The sequence below is a fragment of the Eriocheir sinensis genome, chromosome 22 (genome assembly GCF_024679095.1).
Source record: "Eriocheir sinensis breed Jianghai 21 chromosome 22, ASM2467909v1, whole genome shotgun sequence".
NCBI lineage: Eukaryota > Metazoa > Arthropoda > Malacostraca > Decapoda > Varunidae > Eriocheir > Eriocheir sinensis.
This window is the reverse complement of record NC_066530.1, coordinates 9,658,598-9,679,844: the sequence shown is the minus strand read 5'-3', so window position 1 is coordinate 9,679,844 and position 21,247 is coordinate 9,658,598. Positions and strand designations below refer to the sequence as shown.

General features: G+C 47.7%; 1 protein-coding gene and 1 long non-coding RNA gene across 8 annotated transcripts in view; both read left to right on the top strand.

Annotated features, from left to right (window-relative positions):
• The window catches only part of LOC127002010 (hemicentin-1-like), a 251,350-nt gene that overhangs the window by 188,846 nt on the left and 41,257 nt on the right, over window positions 1–21,247 (top strand). For 3 of the 4 annotated variants that reach the window (XM_050867330.1, XM_050867331.1, XM_050867332.1), the window contains exons 86-94: window positions 1,058–1,185; window positions 1,732–1,901; window positions 2,270–2,447; window positions 2,983–3,147; window positions 4,375–4,514; window positions 8,395–8,568; window positions 8,837–8,975; window positions 18,725–18,856; window positions 19,558–19,735. In XM_050867330.1, coding sequence (XP_050723287.1) covers window positions 1,058–1,185; window positions 1,732–1,901; window positions 2,270–2,447; window positions 2,983–3,147; window positions 4,375–4,514; window positions 8,395–8,568; window positions 8,837–8,975; window positions 18,725–18,856; window positions 19,558–19,735 — 1,404 coding nt within the window. Of the gene's footprint in view, window positions 1–1,057; window positions 1,186–1,731; window positions 1,902–2,269; window positions 2,448–2,982; window positions 3,148–4,374; window positions 4,526–8,394; window positions 8,569–8,836; window positions 8,976–18,724; window positions 18,857–19,557; window positions 19,736–21,247 lie in introns of those variants that run through there. The other variant, XR_007755636.1, reaches the window with a different exon arrangement.
• Window positions 8,986–11,800, top strand: LOC127002011 (uncharacterized). 4 transcript variants are annotated; one of them, XR_007755640.1, is made up of 3 exons: window positions 8,986–9,838; window positions 9,881–10,132; window positions 10,553–11,800. It is a non-coding gene; the product is annotated as an uncharacterized LOC127002011 (long non-coding RNA). The 4 variants fall into 4 exon arrangements; XR_007755638.1 differs by lacking the exon at window positions 10,553–11,800 and adding an exon at window positions 10,217–10,417 and having other exon boundaries at window positions 8,986–9,754; XR_007755637.1 differs by lacking the exon at window positions 10,553–11,800 and adding an exon at window positions 10,217–10,417 and having other exon boundaries at window positions 9,923–10,132.

The following is a 21,247-nucleotide window of genomic DNA, read 5'->3' as shown; positions in this document are numbered from 1 at the left end:
ATGTAAACAGTTACTGAACATAAAATCTTAAAGGAACTGTGTGTAAAAATGTGGTGTTATGTTGAAGACTAATCTGTTCATTGGGTGGAAAGGTGTGTGTGGGGTGTGAAGGACAGTGAAAGGAGTGCAGTGTGTGGTGGGGCGAGGGTGTCAAGGGAGAAGCAGAAGGGAGGAAGGAAGGAAGGTGTTTGGGTTGTGGAAGGAAAGAAATGAATGAACTGTGCTGAGGTGAGTGGATTGAGGCAGCAGTGGAATGAAGGATTGATGGAAGGAAGGAAGGAAGAAGTGTTTGGCTTGGGTGGACGGCAGGACGGCAGAATAAAAGACCTGATAATATGTTGAAGGTCAGACTTTGGCCCAGACTGTGGTGGGACAAAAGAAAAATTAGGCAAACTTTTTTTCAGGGGGAAAGAAATACCATTATGGCCTGAAATAAATACAGAAAAAGGGCTGCCTAATGTTACCTCATGAAACAAAATTGTGAATATACATTTGAGGCATGTAGTGTAAAAGTGGAGACCTGCCATTTATATAGTTTTGAGCAAATCGTGTTTTAAGGCGACTGCCAGACTCCACACGCCTCATTCCAGCCAAGTTCAACAGAAAAATCACATAACTTTAGGTCTATAAATCAACGTTGTTTTTTCCTTAACTTCTTTCACCACACGATCCAGCAAGGATTCATTCACCAGATGTCGTCAAAAACAGAATGCCACCTTCCCTAGGGGGGGCTTCGTGGTGCAGTGGTTAGCACACTCGGCTCACAACCGAGAGAGCCCGGGTTCGAGTCCTAGGCGGAGTGGAAAAATTTGGGCGGCTTTTCCGATACCCTACGCCCCTGTCCACCCAGCAGTGAATGGGTACCAGGTATTAATCGGGGGTTGTGTCCTGTCTCCTGGGATCTGTTCTCTTCTATAATTCCTTCCCCTTCTGTCTCTCTCCGGCATATGACCACAGATGTTGCGCTGACTAAACCAAACTTTCCGCCTTCCCTGGTTTTGCCGCCCTCTTTACACGCAATGCCTCATGTACTGATTGCTACATCTACTATGATCAGCGTGACCTGCGGCGAGGGACTCCGAGCACGTTCCAGGCACTGCACGGACCCGGTGCCGCTGTACAACGGGAAGCCGTGTGAAGGGAGCGGCACACAGGAGGAGGAGTGCCACCTGAGGGACTGCCCAGGTGAGCTAAAAGGAAGACTTGGGAATATAATTTAATTTAGTGGATAAAAACATCAAATTTTCTATAAAAAACATATTTATTGGATTTGCTTTGTGCTTTTGTTTGAGTTAATTTCCAGTGACATTGATGTGCATGTTGATAACAAGGGAGGTGGTGGCCAGGAGGTGACAGTACACGGGGAAGGGGGGGGGGGGGGGGTTAAGGTTAGGTGGCTGGGGGGGGATGCTGTCCTCTCAGGGGCCCTGTGTCCCATCCCCAGGGTCAGGGCTGGCAACCTCTCCCTGCAAAACTCTCAGCACCACTTGACTCAGAACAGGAAGGAGGGGCTGCAGGGGGTCAAGGCTCCAGTTGTAACCCTAACCTAGATTTGCTAAGGAGCCCGACCATGTGGAGGCTCCCTTGACTCATCTGCAAGGGGTGAGCCTGGCGGGTGTGGCGGGTGCAGGGCAGAGCCTCCTGGACCCCTGCACCTGAAGTGGAAGCCCCCAGCCCTGCTCTTAGTTTGGGGGCGGGTGGAGTGCTGCCTTAGAGAGTTGTTGTTCACAGTGTCGGGAGGCTGGGGTCCCTGGAGCTCCTGGTCTGAGTGCAGCGTCACCTGTGGCCAGGGGCTGAAGCAGCGCTCCCGCCTCTGTGACTCTCCAGCCCCGGCAGCAGGAGGCGCCCAGTGTCAGGGGGACAACTTGGAGGTGACACCGTGCTCAGCTTCCCCTTGTCTGGTGAGTTGAGGAGTGGCAGGGCTTGGAAACGTGGCAGGTAGTGTTTGGGATTGAAATTACAAACAATTATTTTAGTCACAGTTTATAAATCCTTTTCAACATCAGAATGTCGCATTTTGTGGAGTGTGCATTTTCCACTTAATTTTATGGGCCTCTAGTCCCTCCAAGGAGTGTTTGCTGGCTTTGATAACTCTCAACCTTAAAATTTCCTGGATTCAGAGTCGCAACTTTAAAATTTCCTGCAGTCAGAGTCAATTTCTTTTATATTTGACTTCACCCCCTGGTCATACTAACTCCATTGGCCTGCCTGCCCTGCCTGTATCTGGCATGCTGTGAAAACCAGTGTTGTTTTTCACTCTGTACACCAGCTGGATGGCAACTGGGGATCCTGGGAGGCCTGGAGTGTGTGCAGCGTGTCGTGTGGCGGCGGAGTAAGGCGGCGACAGCGAGGCTGCCGTGACCCCAAGCCATCCAACGGTGGACGCTTCTGCCCCGGCTCGGACACCCAGGAGGACTACTGCAACCTTGACATGTGTCCCGTCAATGGTAGGTGAACACACAACAGTGAAGCAAGCCTGGCATGGACTGAGGCAGCAAGTGTTCAGGGAAATATTATTGTCATTGATCATTACAAAGGGTTAGCTTTGGTCTTTCCTTCTTATATGACTGATTTGAATATTAGATTTTTGTTGAAAATTGTGAGTCAAGAAAGTTATAACTGTAGAAACAAGTTTGAATGAAGTATTGGAGCACAGTCCCGGAACAAAGGCCTGTGGTGCCGGCACTCCACTAGAAGAGTCACATTACTCAGTCCATCACTAAGGGGGACACAGGTCAGCCTTGGGAAAAGTGACATTTTTCAAGAGCCCTTAAATTGGTTTCACTTTACTTTACAAGCAGGACCTCCATAGTTATAACAGTGTCTGATCACCATTGGATCATAATACTTTACAGTCTTTCTTCCTGAAGCTCATATTCTGCTACCAAGGTTCCTGAAGTTCACGTACTGCTACTAAGAGTTCCTGTATAGTTTTTTGTGTTGAAGTTATTGTCTGAGTGCGGTGTCTGGGTCACCCACCAGGTGGATGGTCGTCGTGGTCTCCGTGGGGGCCGTGCACTGCCACCTGTGGCGGCGGCCGGCAGCGCAGGTTCCGTACCTGTGACAGTCCATCTCCCTCCCAGGGGGGCCGGGCGTGCACCGGCTCAGACACTGACAGCGAGGCCTGCAACAGCCACCAGTGTCCAGGTGAGGGAGCTGCTGAGGCAAACCCTTAGGTCCCATCATGGCTCAGGAGGAAGGTCATGAACTGCTTGCCAAAAAGCAGTGCCTTCAGATGACAGCCCACTGCTGCCTCATGCTAATGAAGTCTGTTCTCATTTTTTCATTATTTAACTTATACAAATTTTAAATAACATGAGTCATTCATAACTCCAATTTCCTATCATTTACACAAATAACGCAACACTACTTCAGTGAACACTAGACTTACTCCATCCAGCCTAAGAAGGCAGTGCTGGTATACACTGTGTTACTGGCAGCAGCAGTGTTGGGGCCATCAGGTGGCATGCCATTCATGATGATTCTGACAAATTTGAAAAATGGGCAGAGTCCATTTGCTTTTGTATGTCTCATTAAATGTGTTCCATTTACTTTAAAGTCTTTACTGTATTGTTTTTACACAATTGTGAAATGCTGCAAATACCCACCACTGGAAGTGTGATATTCTATTTGTGTGAAATTTAATTTGTTACCTTCTCCTGAACCTTACTTCATGTACAACCTGAACACTCTCTTGGCTGTGTTACCTTCTCCTGAACCTTACTTCATGTACAACCTGAACACTCTCTTGGCTGTGTTACCTTCTCCTGAACTTTACTTCATGTACAACCTGAACACTCTCTTGGCTGTGTTACCTTCTCCTGAACTTTACTTCATGTACAACCTGAACACTCTCTTGGCTGTGTTACCTTCTACTGAACCTTACTTCATGTACAACCTGAACACTCTCTTGGCTGTGTTACCTTCTCCTGAACCTTACTTCATGTACAACCTGAACACTCTCTTGGCTGTGTTACCTTCTCCTGAACCTTACTTCACATACAACCTGAACACTCTCTTGGCTGTGTTACCTTCTCCTGAACCTTACTTCACATACAACCTGAACACTCTCTTGGCTGTGTTACCTTCTCCTGAACCTTACTTCATGTACAACCTGAACACTCTCTTGGTTGTGTTACCTTCTCCTGAACCTTACTTCATGTACAACCTGAACACTCTCTTGGTTGTGTTCCCACCACCATTGTTACCTTCTCCTGAACCTTACTTCATGTACAACCTGAACACTCTCTTGGCTGTGTTTCCACCACCATTGTTACCTTCTCCTGAACCTTGCTTCACGTACAACCTGAACATTCTCTTGTCTGTGTTTCCACCACCATTGCTTTACACTGGCCATGCTGGGTCTTGTTCCAGTGGCTGGTGGCTGGGGGCCGTGGGGAGAGTGGTCCAGCTGCAGCGAGACCTGTGGCGTGGGCAGCAGAGCGAGGCGCCGCGTGTGTGATGCCCCGCGCCCGCAGCGAGGAGGAGCAGCATGCCTTGGGGAAGAGAGGGAAGTAGGTATTAGGTAAATCAATGAATGCTTTCATGTTCATATTTTTGTTTCCATAAAGGCTCCAAGCATCACTGTTATTACTTTGTTACCTCACGGACCCACATCACCATTTTCTTCTCAACACGCCCAGATCACATCAGTGTACTCATAATATAACTGCTTCAATAATAACAATAACAATAATAACAGTTTCTGATCACCATTGGCATCGTAATACTTTACTGAGTCTTTCTTCCTGAAGCTCATATGCTGCTACCAGGGTTCCTGAAGTTCATATACTGCTAGTAAAAGTTCCTGAATAGTTTAGTGTGTTGAAGTTATTGTTATAGACCACATCACGTCTTCTTCTTTTGACCTGTAATGCTTTGTATCGCTTCTTGGGTCCTCCTCCTCTTGTTCCTCCTTTCTTATTCACACACCTTCTTTTTTAGTGTTACGTAATTTTCCAAACTGAAATAAAGTCACTTATCTTCACGTCAGTGTATTCATGATATAACTGTGGTGTAGGAGTAAGAGCATCCAGCTGTGACTGTGTGCCCTGGACCAAAGTCATGATGGCACAAGTGGCACACATTCCAGCCAGCCATTCCTCCCCCTGTGCGCTGGCAGGTAAACAAATGCCTGGCAACACCTGGGGAAGGTAATCTGTAATACCCTGGGCATCACAGTCACCCCTGTTTCTTGGAGTAAGGCTCTTGTCCACAACACTCAAAGAACAGAATGGACCTGAGCCCTTCATTATTCATGGCTCAGACTTGACCATAACACACATCATATCTAACCTTAATGCCTCTAGATCTGTCTTCACCTTGCTGCTGCCCAGCCTTGTATTTTATTAACCAAAGAGCAATGTCATTTAATTTGGCAACTTTAGATCATAATGTACAGTATTTAATTAGGCCATTGGGCAGAGTACTTTAGGCAGCTGTCCATGGCAGAGCCTCCAAGCAGACATCTCCTTCTGGCTGGGTTGCAGATGGCGGCTGTTATTATTCACCAATTAACAAACTACCTTCTCGAGGTGGTGAGAGAGGCTCCTAAGAATTTGAGGTGTGGAAAGGCAGCTGTGATCTGTAATATCTACAGAGATGCTGAAAGCCGGGGATGAAGCCATGACCCATGGGGTTGCATACGGTGCTGTCTACCACGTGGCAGTCCAGTGCTGTTCCTCCTGGCTGGAAAAGGGGGCGGGTTGTCCCTCTGGAAAGGGAAAGGGGACAGACAGGACTACAACAGTCACCTTGGCATTACACTGCTGGGCAAAATGTTCGCTCATCTGCTGCTGATACAGGAAATCCCGATATCTGGCTCGATGTCTGAAATTCGGATATCTGAAGTGAAAAATATAGGACAATTTTCGGTTCACGAAGACATGCTTCGCATATACTGAAAAATCGACAGTTTCCCCACTGTTTCCCGATGTCTATATCGGTCGCCCAACAGCCTCACGCTTTTCGCTCACTCGTGTTTTTTATCTGCCTCCATCATGGCTCCCAAGCGCCCAGTCACTTCAGCAGAGAATCACAGCTTATTTCAAGCCAGCTTTAGCCCCACAGCCATCAGCAGCAGCACCACCAAGCAGTGATTAGGCAGCAAGTGTCCATGTCCAGTCCCCTCCACTTCAACGCTCATCACTTAGCGTTGCCAGTTTGTGAACCCCTTGCTTCGACTCGAATCCGAAACACATCCCAGCCAGCGTGAGGAAACGTGAGGGTGATGGAGGGGTTGGGGGGGGGCTTGGAGTGGTGCGGTGGTGTACTGTTTGGCACGTGTTTCGGGCACGAGAGTCGAAACTGGCCTTTCACAGCTTGGGAAGTAAACATTGGCAATGTTAAGTGATGAGTTGTAGTGACGAGTTAGAGGGGATTGTCCTAACATATGTAATGCATTTCTATAACAGTAAAGGAACAGGAAATGGTAATTGTTTTTAATTATTTATGAGCCTTGCATTTCATTGTATTGTGAGTAGTAAATTGCTTTTAAGCATAGTTATATTTAACTTTTTTTTATTATTTTTTTGCGGGCGCTGGTCCCTAACCCCCCTATTTATTAACAATCCTATGGGGGAAATGGCTTCGATATACGAAAAATCGATAAACGAAAGGTTTTTTCAGTCCCTAACCCTTTCGTATATAGGGGATTTCCTGTATGAATTTGATCTCATCTGCTAACGTTTCAGAGACTTGAGCAATCCACGTTCACACCCAGCAAGTCAACAAATGACTGGATCCTAATACTTTAGGTCCTTGTGGAATGCCGATGTGAGTTTCAACAGGAGCTGCTTGCAGCCTTTACTGATCTCAAGAAGGATTTTAACTCAGTGCATCGTGAGGCACTCTGGGACATTCTGTAGGTCCAAGGGATTCCTGGAAGGATTCAGTGGAACGCCAGCACTCCTCGGGCGAGCAGCCGGGTGGCCCTTCTACGGAGGCGAGGTGGACCCGTGGGGTCATCCTCGCTTTGGGCCACCCCTCCGCGGTCAAGTCGACCAGTTGGCTGCTCGCATGAGTACCACTACGGGTGTCTGCTGGGCGCCTGCCCAGAGAGCCCGTGCCTCCGTCGCTGCTCGCCAGCTATTACCCGTGGCTGTGGCGGCGGCGGAGGCGTCCCTACACCCACCGCACGCCAGCGGCGGGTTCCCACTGCGACGGGTTCCCCCTGCGACGGGCCGTTGTAAGACAAAGGCCCGTTCCCCCTATTTAGGGGGTAAATCCCGAGAAGAAGAAGGATTATTGACCTGATGACTGGCCTTTATTCTGGGACTGAGAGTGCTGTGAAGTGTGAGGGAGGCATTTCTGGCTTCTTCCCTATTAATGCAAGAGAGGCAGGGGTGGGTGCATTCCTGCTCCATCACTTGTCAACACTTGCATGGACTGGGTGTTAGGCAAAGTTGTTGACCAAAGTCATGGCGAAGCATCTGTTGGCAACATCAAGGTCAGGGGCCTTGTTTTTCCTAATGATGCTGTATTTCTCGTGGCATCGCTGGAGGTCGAGGTGTTAACTTTCCAATCGCTGTAGTGGAGGTGAAGCCTCTAGGACCAAAGGTCTCCTGAGCCAAAGCCAAGGTCCAGTCATTTGGAGACATACTGGATGACACAGTTCAGTTGGTTCATGCATGTGGTGAGGATGCCAAGGTCACCAAGCTCCCCATACCTTGGTAGTGCAGTGCATAACAATGGTGGGTCTCAGCCGGAAGTCACTTAATGGAGTGGCCTGGCCCACGGTGTTATGGACTCACTCAATACGAGTATATGGCATTGATGACATTTATGCAGGTGTACAAAGATTTGAATCTTTAAGTTACTTGTTCTCCCTGTCTTACTGTATGGCAGTGAGACACGGACACTAAACAGTGACTTGGAGGGGCGTGTTGATGCGTTTGGTGCCAGGTGCCTTCGCAGGATCACGGGGTATCACTGGAACGACTTCGTGTCGAGCCAGCGACTACTTGATGAAACTGAATGGAGGCCTGTTGCCAGCTTAGTCTGTGAACGCCAACTCCAGCTTTATTGACATGTGGCAAACCTCCCCGATGTCAATCCTGCTCACAGGATTGTTTCTGTGTGAGACAACCCTGAGTGGAGGAGACCAAGGTGTGACTCATGACTGGGGCAAGACGACTGATCCTTAGAATGTGAAGGGTGACTGCATGTAGGCATGCTGTTGAGAGTGGAGGCAGCAGGTGAGTGAAGCAACACATGGCCTGGTGTATGCTCTTCATTAGTTAGTAGTGTTTAGTTGTGTCAGCATGCTGGAAGTTGGCTGTTCACTGTGTGGGTCAGAGCTGTCATCATAGCAAGAAATATCCTTTAAGATTTAAAGGACTGGCTTTTTATCCTTTTCTCTATTTTCTCTTGAATCAATTAATTTTATGTTTCCAGAGTGACGTGTGTGTTGGAGATGTGTGTCAGAGGCTTCCGGTGGTGGCTCACGGCACTCTCATGGGAGAGCTGAACGGAGAGGACCTGGGCATCGTCAGCCTGGTGGCCAACGTCTCCACGCTGGGCATGCAGCGGATCGTGGGCGCCAACGTTGGCCCGCTCATACCAAAACATGTGAGACATCATTGGCTGCTGTGCATCACGAGGTGTTGAGCTGCCGAGCCGTCAGTCAGTCCAGCACATCACGTGTTGTGTCAAAGTCCTGCAAGACTAGTGTTTATTGGCTGTGCAAGCCAGTGTGTGGCTCTGAGTGAAGCTCTTCACTTCATGCCAGACAAACACATTTATACAGTATTCCTGCAACAGTTGGGTGACAATGTCTTAACATGAGCAAGATTTGTCAATGTTTCAGGCTGATAACGTGACTTTTCTAATTCTCCAGGGAGTCTGGCTGACACCACTACTCTCCCTGCTCTCCCCCATGTACTGGGTGGCAGCGTACGAGGTCAACGGGGCCGCCAACGGCCACACGCTCACTAAAGGTTTCTTCCGGCGAGAAGCTCACGTGGCGTTTGCTACAGGTCAGTCTGCACTCAAGGATCAACAACGTCTTTCTAGGTTTATCAGTGGTGGGCACCGATCACTTTTTTGCTTTTCCAATCCCCGATCATCCGATCAGTTTGGGCAACTGATCCGATTCCGATTATCCGATCATTTTTTAAGTACTGCTGTTCCGATCACCATTCCGATCATCCGATCATTAAAACTTATAATAATTACTAATTTTTTAAAATAATAATTACAAGAAACACCTATTTTAGGCATTCCTTAAGTAATAATATGAAATAAGTGATAACTTAATTATTTGCTCATAAATATCTTTATTTTTCCTCTTTCTTTTGGTATACAGGACGTGGTTAAGAAATTATATATATATAGCATTAATCACGCCATGGACAATGTCGATTCGAATCCCCACGCTACCACCTGCTATTTTTTAGCCACCGCCGAGTGGCCTAATACTACTCACAGGCTGTCCAGAAGACCACCTATCATCCCGGATTCTAAAAGAAACCGCACAAGCGAATCAAAAATGAGTTCCAGGGGGCAGCATGAGCCAAGCATAACTAGCGCCACTATAAAAATTGCCTGCGCCATGATGGGCTTGGGCCGACCACCAGGCCCCTGAAGAAAGCCTACCGGCGCTATAGGTTGAGATGTAAACAAAAAAAAAGTTACCTCATTTATCACATTTACCGACATACAAGGGGAGCAGGTTATCTCATTTATCATATATACCGACATACAAGGGGTGCAGGTTATCTCATTTATCACATATACCGACATACAAGGGGTGCAGGTTATCTCATTTATCACATATACCGACATACAAGGGGAGCAGGTTATCTCATTTATCACATATACCGACATACAAGGGGTGCAGGTTATCTCATTTATCATATATACCGACATACAAGGGTTGCAGGTTATCTCATTTATCACATATACCGACATACAAGGGGTGCAGGTTATCTCATTTATCACATATACCGACATACAAGGGGAGCAGGTTATCTCATTTATCACATATACCGACATACAAGGGGTGCAGGTTATCTCATTTATCACATATACCGACATACAAGGGGTGCAGGTTATCTCATTTATCACATTTACCGACATACAAGGGGAGCAGGTTATCTCATTTATCACATATACCGACATACAAGGGGAGCAGGTTATCTCATTTATCACATTTACCGACATACAAGGGGTGCATGTTCTCTCAATTATCACATTTACCGACATACAAGGGGAGCAGGTTATCTCATTTATCACATATACCGACATACAAGGGGAGCAGGTTATCTCATTTATCACATATACCGACATACAAGGGGAGCAGGTTATCTCATTTATCACATATACCGACATACAAGGGGAGCAGGTTATCTCATTTATCACATATACCGACATACAAGGGGAGCAGGTTATCTCATTTATCACATATACCGACATACAAGGGGTGCATGTTCTCTCAATTATCACATATACCGACATACAAGGGGAGCAGGTTATCTCATTTATCACATATACCGACATACAAGGGGTGCATGTTCTCTCAATTATCACATTTACCGACATACAAGGGGAGCAGGTTATCTCATTTATCACATATACCGACATACAAGGGGTGCAGGTTATCTCATTTATCACATTTACCGACATACAAGGGGAGCAGGTTATCTCATTTATCAAATTTACCGACATACCTCATTTACTGACATACAAAGGGTGCAGGAAGAAACTTTCATATTTCAAGCAATTTTCAAATTCAAAACATACGTCAACATTTACTTTTAAAAAGATAAAAAAAAAAACTCAGGTGGGACATATCGCGATAGGCAGTCAACAAAGACACTGTACTGTGTTGCAATTCATCCACTCTTTGTTTGTAAACAAATCCCGCTCATGCATAGATTGGATGGTATGTCTTAGGATATGTGGATGGCAGACGACACCACACCGGGTAGGACACATAGCAATGGGTTTTAGTTGGATAAGTTCAGGTTCAACAAAGACATAGGCAAGAATTGGTTTACCAACAGTGGTGGATGAGTGGAACAGACGTAGAAGTCATGTGGTGAGCGCCAACACGATAGATACGTTCAAGAAGAGGTTAGATAAGTTCTTGGATGGGAGGGGTATGGGGCGTTGGTTTGGTGCCGAGGTCTGGGCGGCATGTTGCGCTGTCTCGCGAGACCTCCTTCCTCCTCCTCCTCTTGTTGCGGGAGGAGCACGACGGGTGGGTGGGGGGGGTGTCGAGGGAAGGCAAAGCCGTCCCTCCGGTTAAGAAAGTGGGGGAGTCGAGGCGGGGCGAAGCCCCCCCCTTTTAGCTTAGGTTTTCCGAAAAGGAACTGCCGCCTGCCATTAGAGGGTGGTAACACTGCAGCAGAAAATGCATAACTGACAACTGGGGCAGGCCACTCAGTTACTGGAGTGGGCAGAAGCCCACTACTGCAGCCCACACCACACTGTCATGGCGTCGTGTAACAAGTCCCGCCAAGCAAATAAAGCAACTTTGCGCCTGCGCGTCTTGTTCATGATACTTTACCAGGATTAAATAAATTAACGATCAATAATTATCGCTTAATTTTATAAATAAAGACGCTTATTGAAGTAACTATTTAGCAACATGTATAAAAATAATTGTAAGAAGTCCGCAGTCACTTGTTGCCATGACAACGCTGACCACTTTCTTTTCTGTGATCGGTGATCGGAAGTTAGTTTGTGAAGTTCCGATGTCCACAGTCCGATTACATTTTACAAAGATGATACAATCTTTGCATTCCGATCGCCAATTGCTGTTCCGATCAGATCGGAAGATCGGACAATCGGACTGATGATCGTAAGTGCCCAGCTCCAATATATATATATATATATATATATATATATATATATATATATATATATATATATATATATATATATATATATATATATATATATATATATATATATATATATATATATATATATATATATATATATATATATATATATATATATATATATATATATATATATATATATATATATATATATATATATATATATATATATATATATATATATATATATATATATATATATATATATATATATATATATATATATATATATATATATCATATACAGTAAACCCTCGATATAACGGACTAATTGGGGGGATACGTAGTCCGTTAATGCTGAAAGTCCGTTATAAGCAGCGGAAACTTAAAAGTAGGTATAATAATACCAATGAACCTAACAAACGTAGGTATATATTTCTTTTTATTGTGTATGTTGTCTGTACGTTGTCTGTATAGCCGCACAGCACACTGCGAGGCACTGAGGCTGCCAGGTTGGCACAGGGGCCCTACGTGGGGGCGTATTTTTACGGGTATAGGACCATACTATGAGTCAAATTTTACAAGTTCGCCTATCTCGCAGTGGCAGATGAAACTTTTTTTTTTTTTTTTGGTGTGTTATGAAATAATCTGCTAACTATTTCTGTCGCAAATCATTAAATCATTAAACGATTGACTTTTAAATGCCTGTTGCTCATATGACACTGCCTGCTGCCGCAGCTGCAAAATAGCTCACAGAGAGGTTCAACTAGCTTACTGTTTCTATATTTCACTCACCGCTCACAAAGATCACAAGTGGACAAACTAGAATAAATCCAGGCAAATTATCATTATCACTATCATTATTATAATTATTATTATTATGCTAATCACTGGAGCCCCCCAAGAGGGTGAAGGCCGCATGTTACCGGAGTTGAGGTGATGTTAACCTGGAGCATGAGACCCTCACGCTGACATGAACCTTTATTTTGATCCTGTTCGGCCAAAACCTGGAGCACAATTTGTGGCTACTAGAGCAAAGAATATGTTAACTAATCTGGCATTATAATGACAACAGAGGGCAATGCACTTACATATTACATATACAGGTAACTCTTGATTTACACAAGTTTGGTTTATGCGTTTTTTAAATAACGCGGGGTCCAAAATCCAAATAATTGTTTAATTTACATGTTTTTTTTCCACTTATACGCGATATTTTATGGAGTGGCCACCAGATGTCTCACGCAACTGGACTCACACGGCGCCGCGGCCACACAGCTGAGCTCAGTTCTTCCCGCGCGCCCCTTGAACAACAATACAGTACCCACGCTGCCACGCTACTCAACAATAGGGGTGGGCAGGTACTGGTACCAGTACCAGTGCTAACGGTACCAGCTATACGGTACAGTACCGGTACCAGACTACTCGGTACCGGTACCAATACTAGCCAGTCGCTCATGGTGTCCCTCATTTCTTCCTCACACGAGTGAGGCGGAGACTGAGTGCCTGAGTGGATATCTCGGTGATATGGATATTCTCTCTCTCTCTCTCTCTCTCTCTCTCTCTCTCTCTCTCTCTCTCTCTCTCTCTCTCTCTCTCTCTCTCCACTGAATGAAGTAAATATTTATTTTTCGATAGAAACCTACCTCTTGTTTGATTTACATTGATGGCAGATGGAGGGTAATTCGGACAAACTTCCAAGTCTCCACATCCATCCTTTTTAAAACACCCTTGTTTGCCCTCGAGTGTAGCAGAGGGTACAACATCTGAGGGAGAAGCACACTGGCCAGGTCCCAGTGCTTCTGCTGGGGTTTGGCTGGGGCTCGTTGGAGTCGCCCCAGCTTAGAGATGAGCTGGTTCAACAGGTGGGACGGACCACTCGCCCAAGCAGCGCCCACCCATGAACCCAGGTACTTAAAAAGTCGCCTGGGCCTAAGGACCGAATCTCCTCACCTCCAGCATGGAGCCTTATTCTGTCTTGGTACCAGGTCTTCTTGCCATCCGCCACTACCCCCACGGAGGCGCACTTTGAGGGCCCCACCTTGAGGCCCAAGGCAGCCATGGCAGATGTTATTGCTTGCAGGCTTGCCTCTAAGCCTATTTTGGTGGAGGCCAGTAGCACCACATCGTCAGCAAAAGCCAGGTAGCCGTGAGCGCGGCCACCCAGCTCTATTCCGACGTTATGGGGCAGGGCGGACAGGGCCTGGTCCAAAGTGAGGTTGAACAATAAAGGCGACAATGGGTCGCCGTGCGTGACACCTCTTCCAAGTTCCACCCTGGTGTTCTCATCTAGGTTCATGGATGCCTTGGCATATACATTGCTGATGTAGTTGGCGAATCGCTCCCCCAAGCCCTACCGCCTAGTGGCATTAACTATGGCGGGGTGGCCCACTGAGTCAAAGGCCTTCTTGAAATCAATGAAGGCCATGTACAGGGAGCGGGGGGTGCTCTTAGCCACTTCGAGGGCACGTCTCACCAACAATAAGTTGGTGGCGCAGCCCTCTTCCCGCTTGAATCCCTTTTGACCCAGTGGTAGGGGGGCGTGTGGAGCAAGCCGCTGCGACAGCACCCTATGGAACATCCTCGTCAGGATGGGTGCTATCGTCAGCGGCCTGTAGTCAGAGGCTGTCCGAGGCGCGTCCACCTTTGGGAGCAGCACAGTTTGGTCATGAACCCAGTTCTCGGGGACGGAGCCCAGCATGATGGCTGAGTCCGTCAGCCACAAAAGCTGATCAGTGCTTAGAGCCTTCAGGTCAAACAGTGCCATTCCGTCAGGCCCGGCTGCCGTGTCAGCCTTTGTGGCGGCGGAAGCCGCCATCACTTCTTCCAGTTTCACTGGGGCTATCATCAGATGACCAACGCCCAGATTCACCGGAGTCAGCTGCCCGGCAGAGCCGGGATTAGGATGTTCGAAAATCTCCCACTAGAGCTGAACTGTTCTGGGAGGGAGGTCTCCGATATCGCCCCCGGGGCTACGGCCAGCTAAGATGTCAGTTATAGCCCGGCCTTGGTTCTTCTTATAGTCTTCCTGGAACCATGCATACTCCCGGCACTGTCGCATCCGGTTGGTCAAGACAGACCGCCCCTGACCTGACCTCACACGGTCAAGACACGGCTTGGTGCTCTCACAGCAGCCCGGGGTCAGTCTGTTGGCCCCTTTTCCCCCCTTCACTCCTACCGTAGCTGTAAGCCCTCATCACTCCACTAACAAGGACCACACCTGCTAAAGTTGAACAGTGTACGTATGCAACAGTGACCATCCTGTACTTTTACGAGTGACATACGTGTGTACGTGCGAGCGTGCTGCAGCTGCCAGTGTTGAATAATGTGCGCCCCAGCCACCCATCGCTGCTGCCCTTGTGACTTGCTTAAACTAAGACGAGGGAGCGGCCACCCTCCGACGGACGTTATTACACGCCTGAAAAACACCAAACTCTTCTGCAATCGAAGCAGAAGGAGAGGCAGACGAGTGGCGAGAAACATCCCTGTCATCGTTACGAGAGTGAATCAGAACAAACCAGTGATGGAGAAGGAGTACAAACATTTTGAGGTGCCGCGAGCATGGTATAGTCTTCCCTCTTTACTCCTCTCCAATGTGACCTCCCTTAGCAACAAGATCGAGGAATTAATGGTGACGGTCAGGTCCACTGGTGCTGGTGTGGTGGCCATCACGGAGGCGTGGCAAATAGTTCCCGAGATCTGCAACATCGATAACTATGAACTATTTCACCATCTCAGGACTAATAGGAGAGGAGGGGGAGTGGCCCTGTACTGCTGCTCTGACCTCACTCCTTCACACCTTCAGGTCGACACCCCCGAGGAAGTGGAGGCCCTGTGGGTGAGGGTCACTCCTGCCCGCCATCCTCGCCACACTGCCTCCATCATCTACTGTGTGGCATACCACCCCTCCCGTGCGCCCACTGCACAGCTGCTGGTTGACCACATCATCGACACAGCTGACACGCTTCGAGTGAGATTCCCCTCTGCCAAGTTGGTCATCTGTGGGGATTTTAACCGCCTAAACGTCAGCGACACGATGCACCAACTGAATCTCACTCAGGTCGTTAATTTCCCCACCCTCCAACAAGCTACTCTCGACCTCATCATGACCGACCTGAGCCAGCAGTACTCCCCCCCCCACCTCTCCCCCCCATGGGGGGAGAGGCTCGTCAGTCCTGTGGGAACCGGTTCACACCACCTCACTGCTTCAGTCATCCTCCGCCAGGTCATTCAAACCCCAGACTGACTCGGCAATCAGACGGTTCGGGCAGTGGATTACACAACCCCCTGGACTGAAGTGACAAATGAGCCAGACGTCAACCACAAATGGGAGCAGTATCAGCACACTATTACCAGCATCTACCACACCTTCTTCCCCATCAAGACGTTCCCAGTCCATCCATCAGACCCTGCCCGCTACAGACAGCTCAGGAACAGTCATCAGGGAGATCAAAACTGCCAGAGCAAACTATTATCCTGAAAAATTACACCATCTTAAACAGGCCAACAACAGACAGTGGTATCACAAGGTCAGGTCTCTTTGTGGACTCGGCAAACATTCACCCTCCTTCCCTTGCACTTCACGTTTACCACCTGACCGAGTGGCCGAGGAGATACATACCCATTTTGCGGGTATCTGTCAAAGCCTCCCAAAACTTGATCTCACTGCCCTCCCCACTTACCTACCATCCCCATTCCCATTCCCCTCCGTCCAGGAGGTTGACGTTTTCAATAAATTAAAGAAATTAAGGACGCACAGAGCTACCACGCCCACTGACCTCCCAATCAAAATCTATAAGGAATTTGCCCCTGAACTTGCCACCCCCATTTGCTCCATAATAAATGCTTCACTTGAACAGAACACTTGCCCAAGTGACTGGAAAACGTCCTATGTCACTCCCATCCCCAAAATTTCCAGCCTTCAGTCCCTTAATGACCTAAGGCCATGCCATCACACCCATTCCCAGCTTCATTTGTGAAGATTTTATTTTTAACTGGGCTTATGATATTAGTAACCTCATAGACATCCAACAATTTGGCAACATGAAGCACTCCTCCACCACTCATTGCCTGGTCAGCTTTCTAGATTTCATACACAGCCACCTGGACAAAAAAAAACAAGACACCTCCCTTGCCCTTGCTTTTGTCGACTTCAGGAAAGCATTTGACCTTGTAGACCACACTGTTGTCATTACTAAGGCCATTGAGCTGGGGCTTCACCCTAATATTGTATCGTGGCTGACTGATTTCCTCAGCGCACGCCAGGAAATAGTTCGCTCCCAAGGCTCGGTCTCCCCTCCTCTCGAGCTGACGTGTGGCGTCCCGCAAGGCACTAAAATTGGTCCGCTTTGCTTCTTGGTGCTCATTAACGACTCTCTCATGGACACACCGCATCGCTGGAAATATGTTGACGACAGCACCTTGGGCGTCCCCGTCAACAACAGGGATCCAGACTATGCACCTCTTCAAGCGTCACTCGACAACCTTCAGGCATGGACGGTGGACAATAGTGCCACTATTAACCACACCAAGACCATGGTGATGCACGTTTGCACGTCCAAGAGAGATGTGCCACCTCCGCTGCTGTCTGTTGGCTCACACCGCCTCCAGGTTGTCCAGTCCACCAAACTACTCGGCATCACAGTGGACAACCAGCTCAACTGGAAGCTCCACGTCTCCAACACCGTCAGAGCAGCCTCCTAAAAGCTGTACATGCTGCATAGACTTAGGACGCTGGGGGCACCGGCTGCTGAGCTGTGCAGTATTTACTCATCATTCATATTGCCAAAGCTCATGTATGCCTCCCCGGCGTGGTCATCGTCCCTTACCCTCACCCAACAACAGCAGCTTGAGAGGGTTCAAAAGAGGGCATTCAGGGTCATTTTAGGCCCTGACTACCACACCTATGACAATGCCCTGACCACCCTGAGTCTCCCGAGGCTCTCTGACAGGCACCAGGACACCCTCAGAAAATTTGGAATCTCCCTGCTTCACCATCCTCGCCACCGCCACCTCCTGCCACCCGACGCCCCTCCCCCCCCCCCACCCGCTTCACCAGACACCACAACATACTCACGCCCTTCAGAGCGCTGTGAACCGACCGTTACAAACATAGCGCAGTGCCCGCGATGGTGAGGATGATAAACAATGCCCAGTGACAGTCAAACCCAAAGGGCCGCGGTGGAGATTAGTACCTCGCCGCTACCCTCTTAGTGCCCCCTTCACACCACCCTCCCTCTCCCTTATGTCTCTATTTTTAGCTCTCCCAAACCACCCCCCACCCTCTCCCTCTAGTGTAGCCTATTTACTATTAGTTTATTGTATTTTCAATTTGTATATTTTCAGCCTAACGGCTGCCATACATTAATAAACCTATTATTATTATTATTATTATTATTATTATTATTATTATTATTATTATTATTATATCGACGGCCTGGGTCGACCAATCTGCCTCCGACTGGCCGGTCTCAACAGTGCCCATTGTCATAGTTGAACCTGGAGGTCCTCCAACGATGTGGAGACCCTCAGGGCCTCTGATGCCCCTTATGTGAGTCACCCTCAGGGCCTCTGCAGTATGATTCACTACCACTAAAATTGAGAGAAATATCCTCGGCCCAGAGCAGACCTCCAAGGAGCCCTGCAGCTCATGGTAAAGCATCAGTACCTCGATCTATGTCCTTTCCTGTGATCAAATTGCATAGCAGGCAAAAGATTTTTCATTTAACAAACTTGTACAATCTTCCTGCTAGAAAAACAGCTGATAAAACTTCAACCGCAACAGATGGGCCAAAAGCCACTGGTCCATCATTCATTTTAAGCAGAAGTAATGCAGAATCAATTTCAAGGAGGAATTTCTTCAAAGTGAACCACCACCATGTGTCTGGGATGCACTGGTAGTGGTGTGCTGAGACACTGTCACAGAGCTCATGTTTCAGGAGAGACGGTTGACATGACCCACGTGGTGCGAGGTGTGGACGCTGACGGAGCCTTGCAGGTGGACGTTGTGGTCACCGGGGATGTGCCGTACCTTCCTCCCGGCTCTCCCATCAGGCTGCAGCCCTACACAGGTTTGAACCCCTCTCAAAACCTTTATATGGGAAGTGGAGGAAGGTACTGCAGTACATTGAAATTTTATTGTATATAAATTTATAAGCTCCTCTTAGCAGTAAGGTAAAATCTAAACAATTTAAATAGGAGTGCAATTTGTATTAAGAATAAACAGTGTGGCAGCTTTTTGGCAGAAACAGTCTGCAGAGGACCAGCCGAGCTGAGCTGCCTGAGGGCTGAGGTGATGGCTTGTAATTCGTAGTCATTGCCGGCAGATCATGTTTTACAAAAACACTTTGTTACTTACCCTTTTTGTTTCATGTCATGACCAAAGCACTTAAAGTTTGGGTTAGTGGGCACCAGGTGACTGAAGTTCTACCAATGGCTTAGAATAGTTCTTCACCATTATAATTCAAACAAACTCACAATTATCACGTAGCAGTGCTAATCACTAAGCTGCCACTTCATTATTTTCAAAGTTTATTTTTTACCATTAGAGCAGCATCAAGGGGTGTAAGCTGACTCATATTACAGCTCACAAATCAGGAGTAGCCAGAGTGGACATCAATAACCCTGACCTTCCTCATTCCCTTTGTTCTGTCCACTTGAATTTCATTGAGTCATGCAAGTCAGTTGGCCATAAAATCTTACATAAATGTGTGTGGTAACAGTGCAAGGCTACAAGCACCTTCATTACTGCCATGCTTGTCACTCTTCACAGAGGCCTACGTGCAGACTGGCAGTGGCTCCCTCTTTGCCAAGTCCACGCGGGCGTTCTCCCTTGGACAACACCAGCTTCCCTACGCATGGAACCAGACTATATCGTATGATGCAGAGCTGGGCAACATGCCCTACCTGGTGGAGACCTTGCATGTCAACGGTCTAGGCTCCTCCTACAGGTAACAGCAGTCAGTCGTTGTGGGATACTGTCTGTGTGACTCTTCTTTAGCTTGGAATGCCCTGGGTCTTGGTCTTGCTGGCAATCATGGCCTTACAGAGGGTCTTGGTCTTGCCCTCACAGGGGGAGTCAACAAGGGTGGCTGTGCTGCGTCGTTCCTTTGTGTTGACGTAGGGGAGCAGGAAGCTAACTAAACTAAGAATGACACAGAAAATGAACTCATTCATCATCATCATCTTGATTCATTAGAAGGACAAAGGCCTTTCCCACCTCTCTGTCTGGTGCTGGAGCACTCCACCCTGCTCTGGCAAACACTCCGTATTCATCTCTCCACTGTTCTCTGTCTGCCCTCACTGCCACAGCTTCTGGGTTGCCACTCTCTTTGGGTGTCCACCTGCCATCAGTTCCACACATTTTATTCTTAATAGTCATTAAAATTACTTCAACCATTACTATGTCTTCTAATCCACAATGTCGCTTCCTGTCTCTCCATGTTATAGGTACCCAACATTACTCTCCCCATTCCTCTTTGTGAGCTTCCTCTCTAAGCATTTTGTGAGGCGGCCAGGCGCTGAACCTTACGTTAGGGCTGGCAGGACACACTCATTGTCCCCCTCGCAGGGGCAGTGCTCGGTGTCTGCTACTCATGGCATTGCCGTGTTTACCAGAAGTACTCCATCCCATTCCTGTGTACTGTTTGCCAAAAGTACTCCATCCCATTCCTGTGTACTGTTTGCCAAAAGTACTCCATCCCATTCCTGTGTACTGTTTGCCAAAAGTACTCCATCCCATTCCTGTTCTCCTTCTGATACCTTTTAGTGTGCCAGGCTTGCAGTAACTGTTTGTCCTGGATGTGTGTGTTCCTCTGCTCTCTCAAGTGTTTGTTCCAGATCATCATTCGTTGCCTTGCCAGCGTATTATTGTTTTCTTCACATTCATCATCCTCAAACATAACCTTCAGACTCTGTGGAGTTCCTGGATCATCCCATGTAAGTTTTCTCAGAGCCACTTGCTAGTCTTGTGTGGAAGGTAATGTTGGGGCAAAAGTTGTGCTGTGCGTGCCCTTGGTTCTTGTCTCAGCCCTGAGCCTGTGTTCGGGAAGAACCCACTACCCGGGACACAGGCAAGTGTGACATTCAGGCTGCCACAGCCTATCCTCCCCAGGGTTCCCCAGTGTGGGGGACTTTGTAAGCTGCCAGGCCTTTACTAGTACCTAACTAGGTAGTAAGTGTCCAGTGCATTGACTGCCATCTTCAAGCAGTGGCTGCTCATCACATCTCTTTGACACTTTTGTCTCCTTAGAATTTGTTCTGCACCATAACTTGCCTTAAAGTGTAACTGTTGCATCCTGTGGCTTGGGCAGTAATGTTCCGGGGGCTTTGTTTGATGAACTGTTTTCTCTGTGTTAACCTGCTGGAGCTCCTTGTGCTCAGGAGCCTGGACGGGAGTGTCCAGAAGAGCCCAGAGTTAGCTGCAATACCTGACCTTTGTGATTCTTTGAGTGATCCAAAAT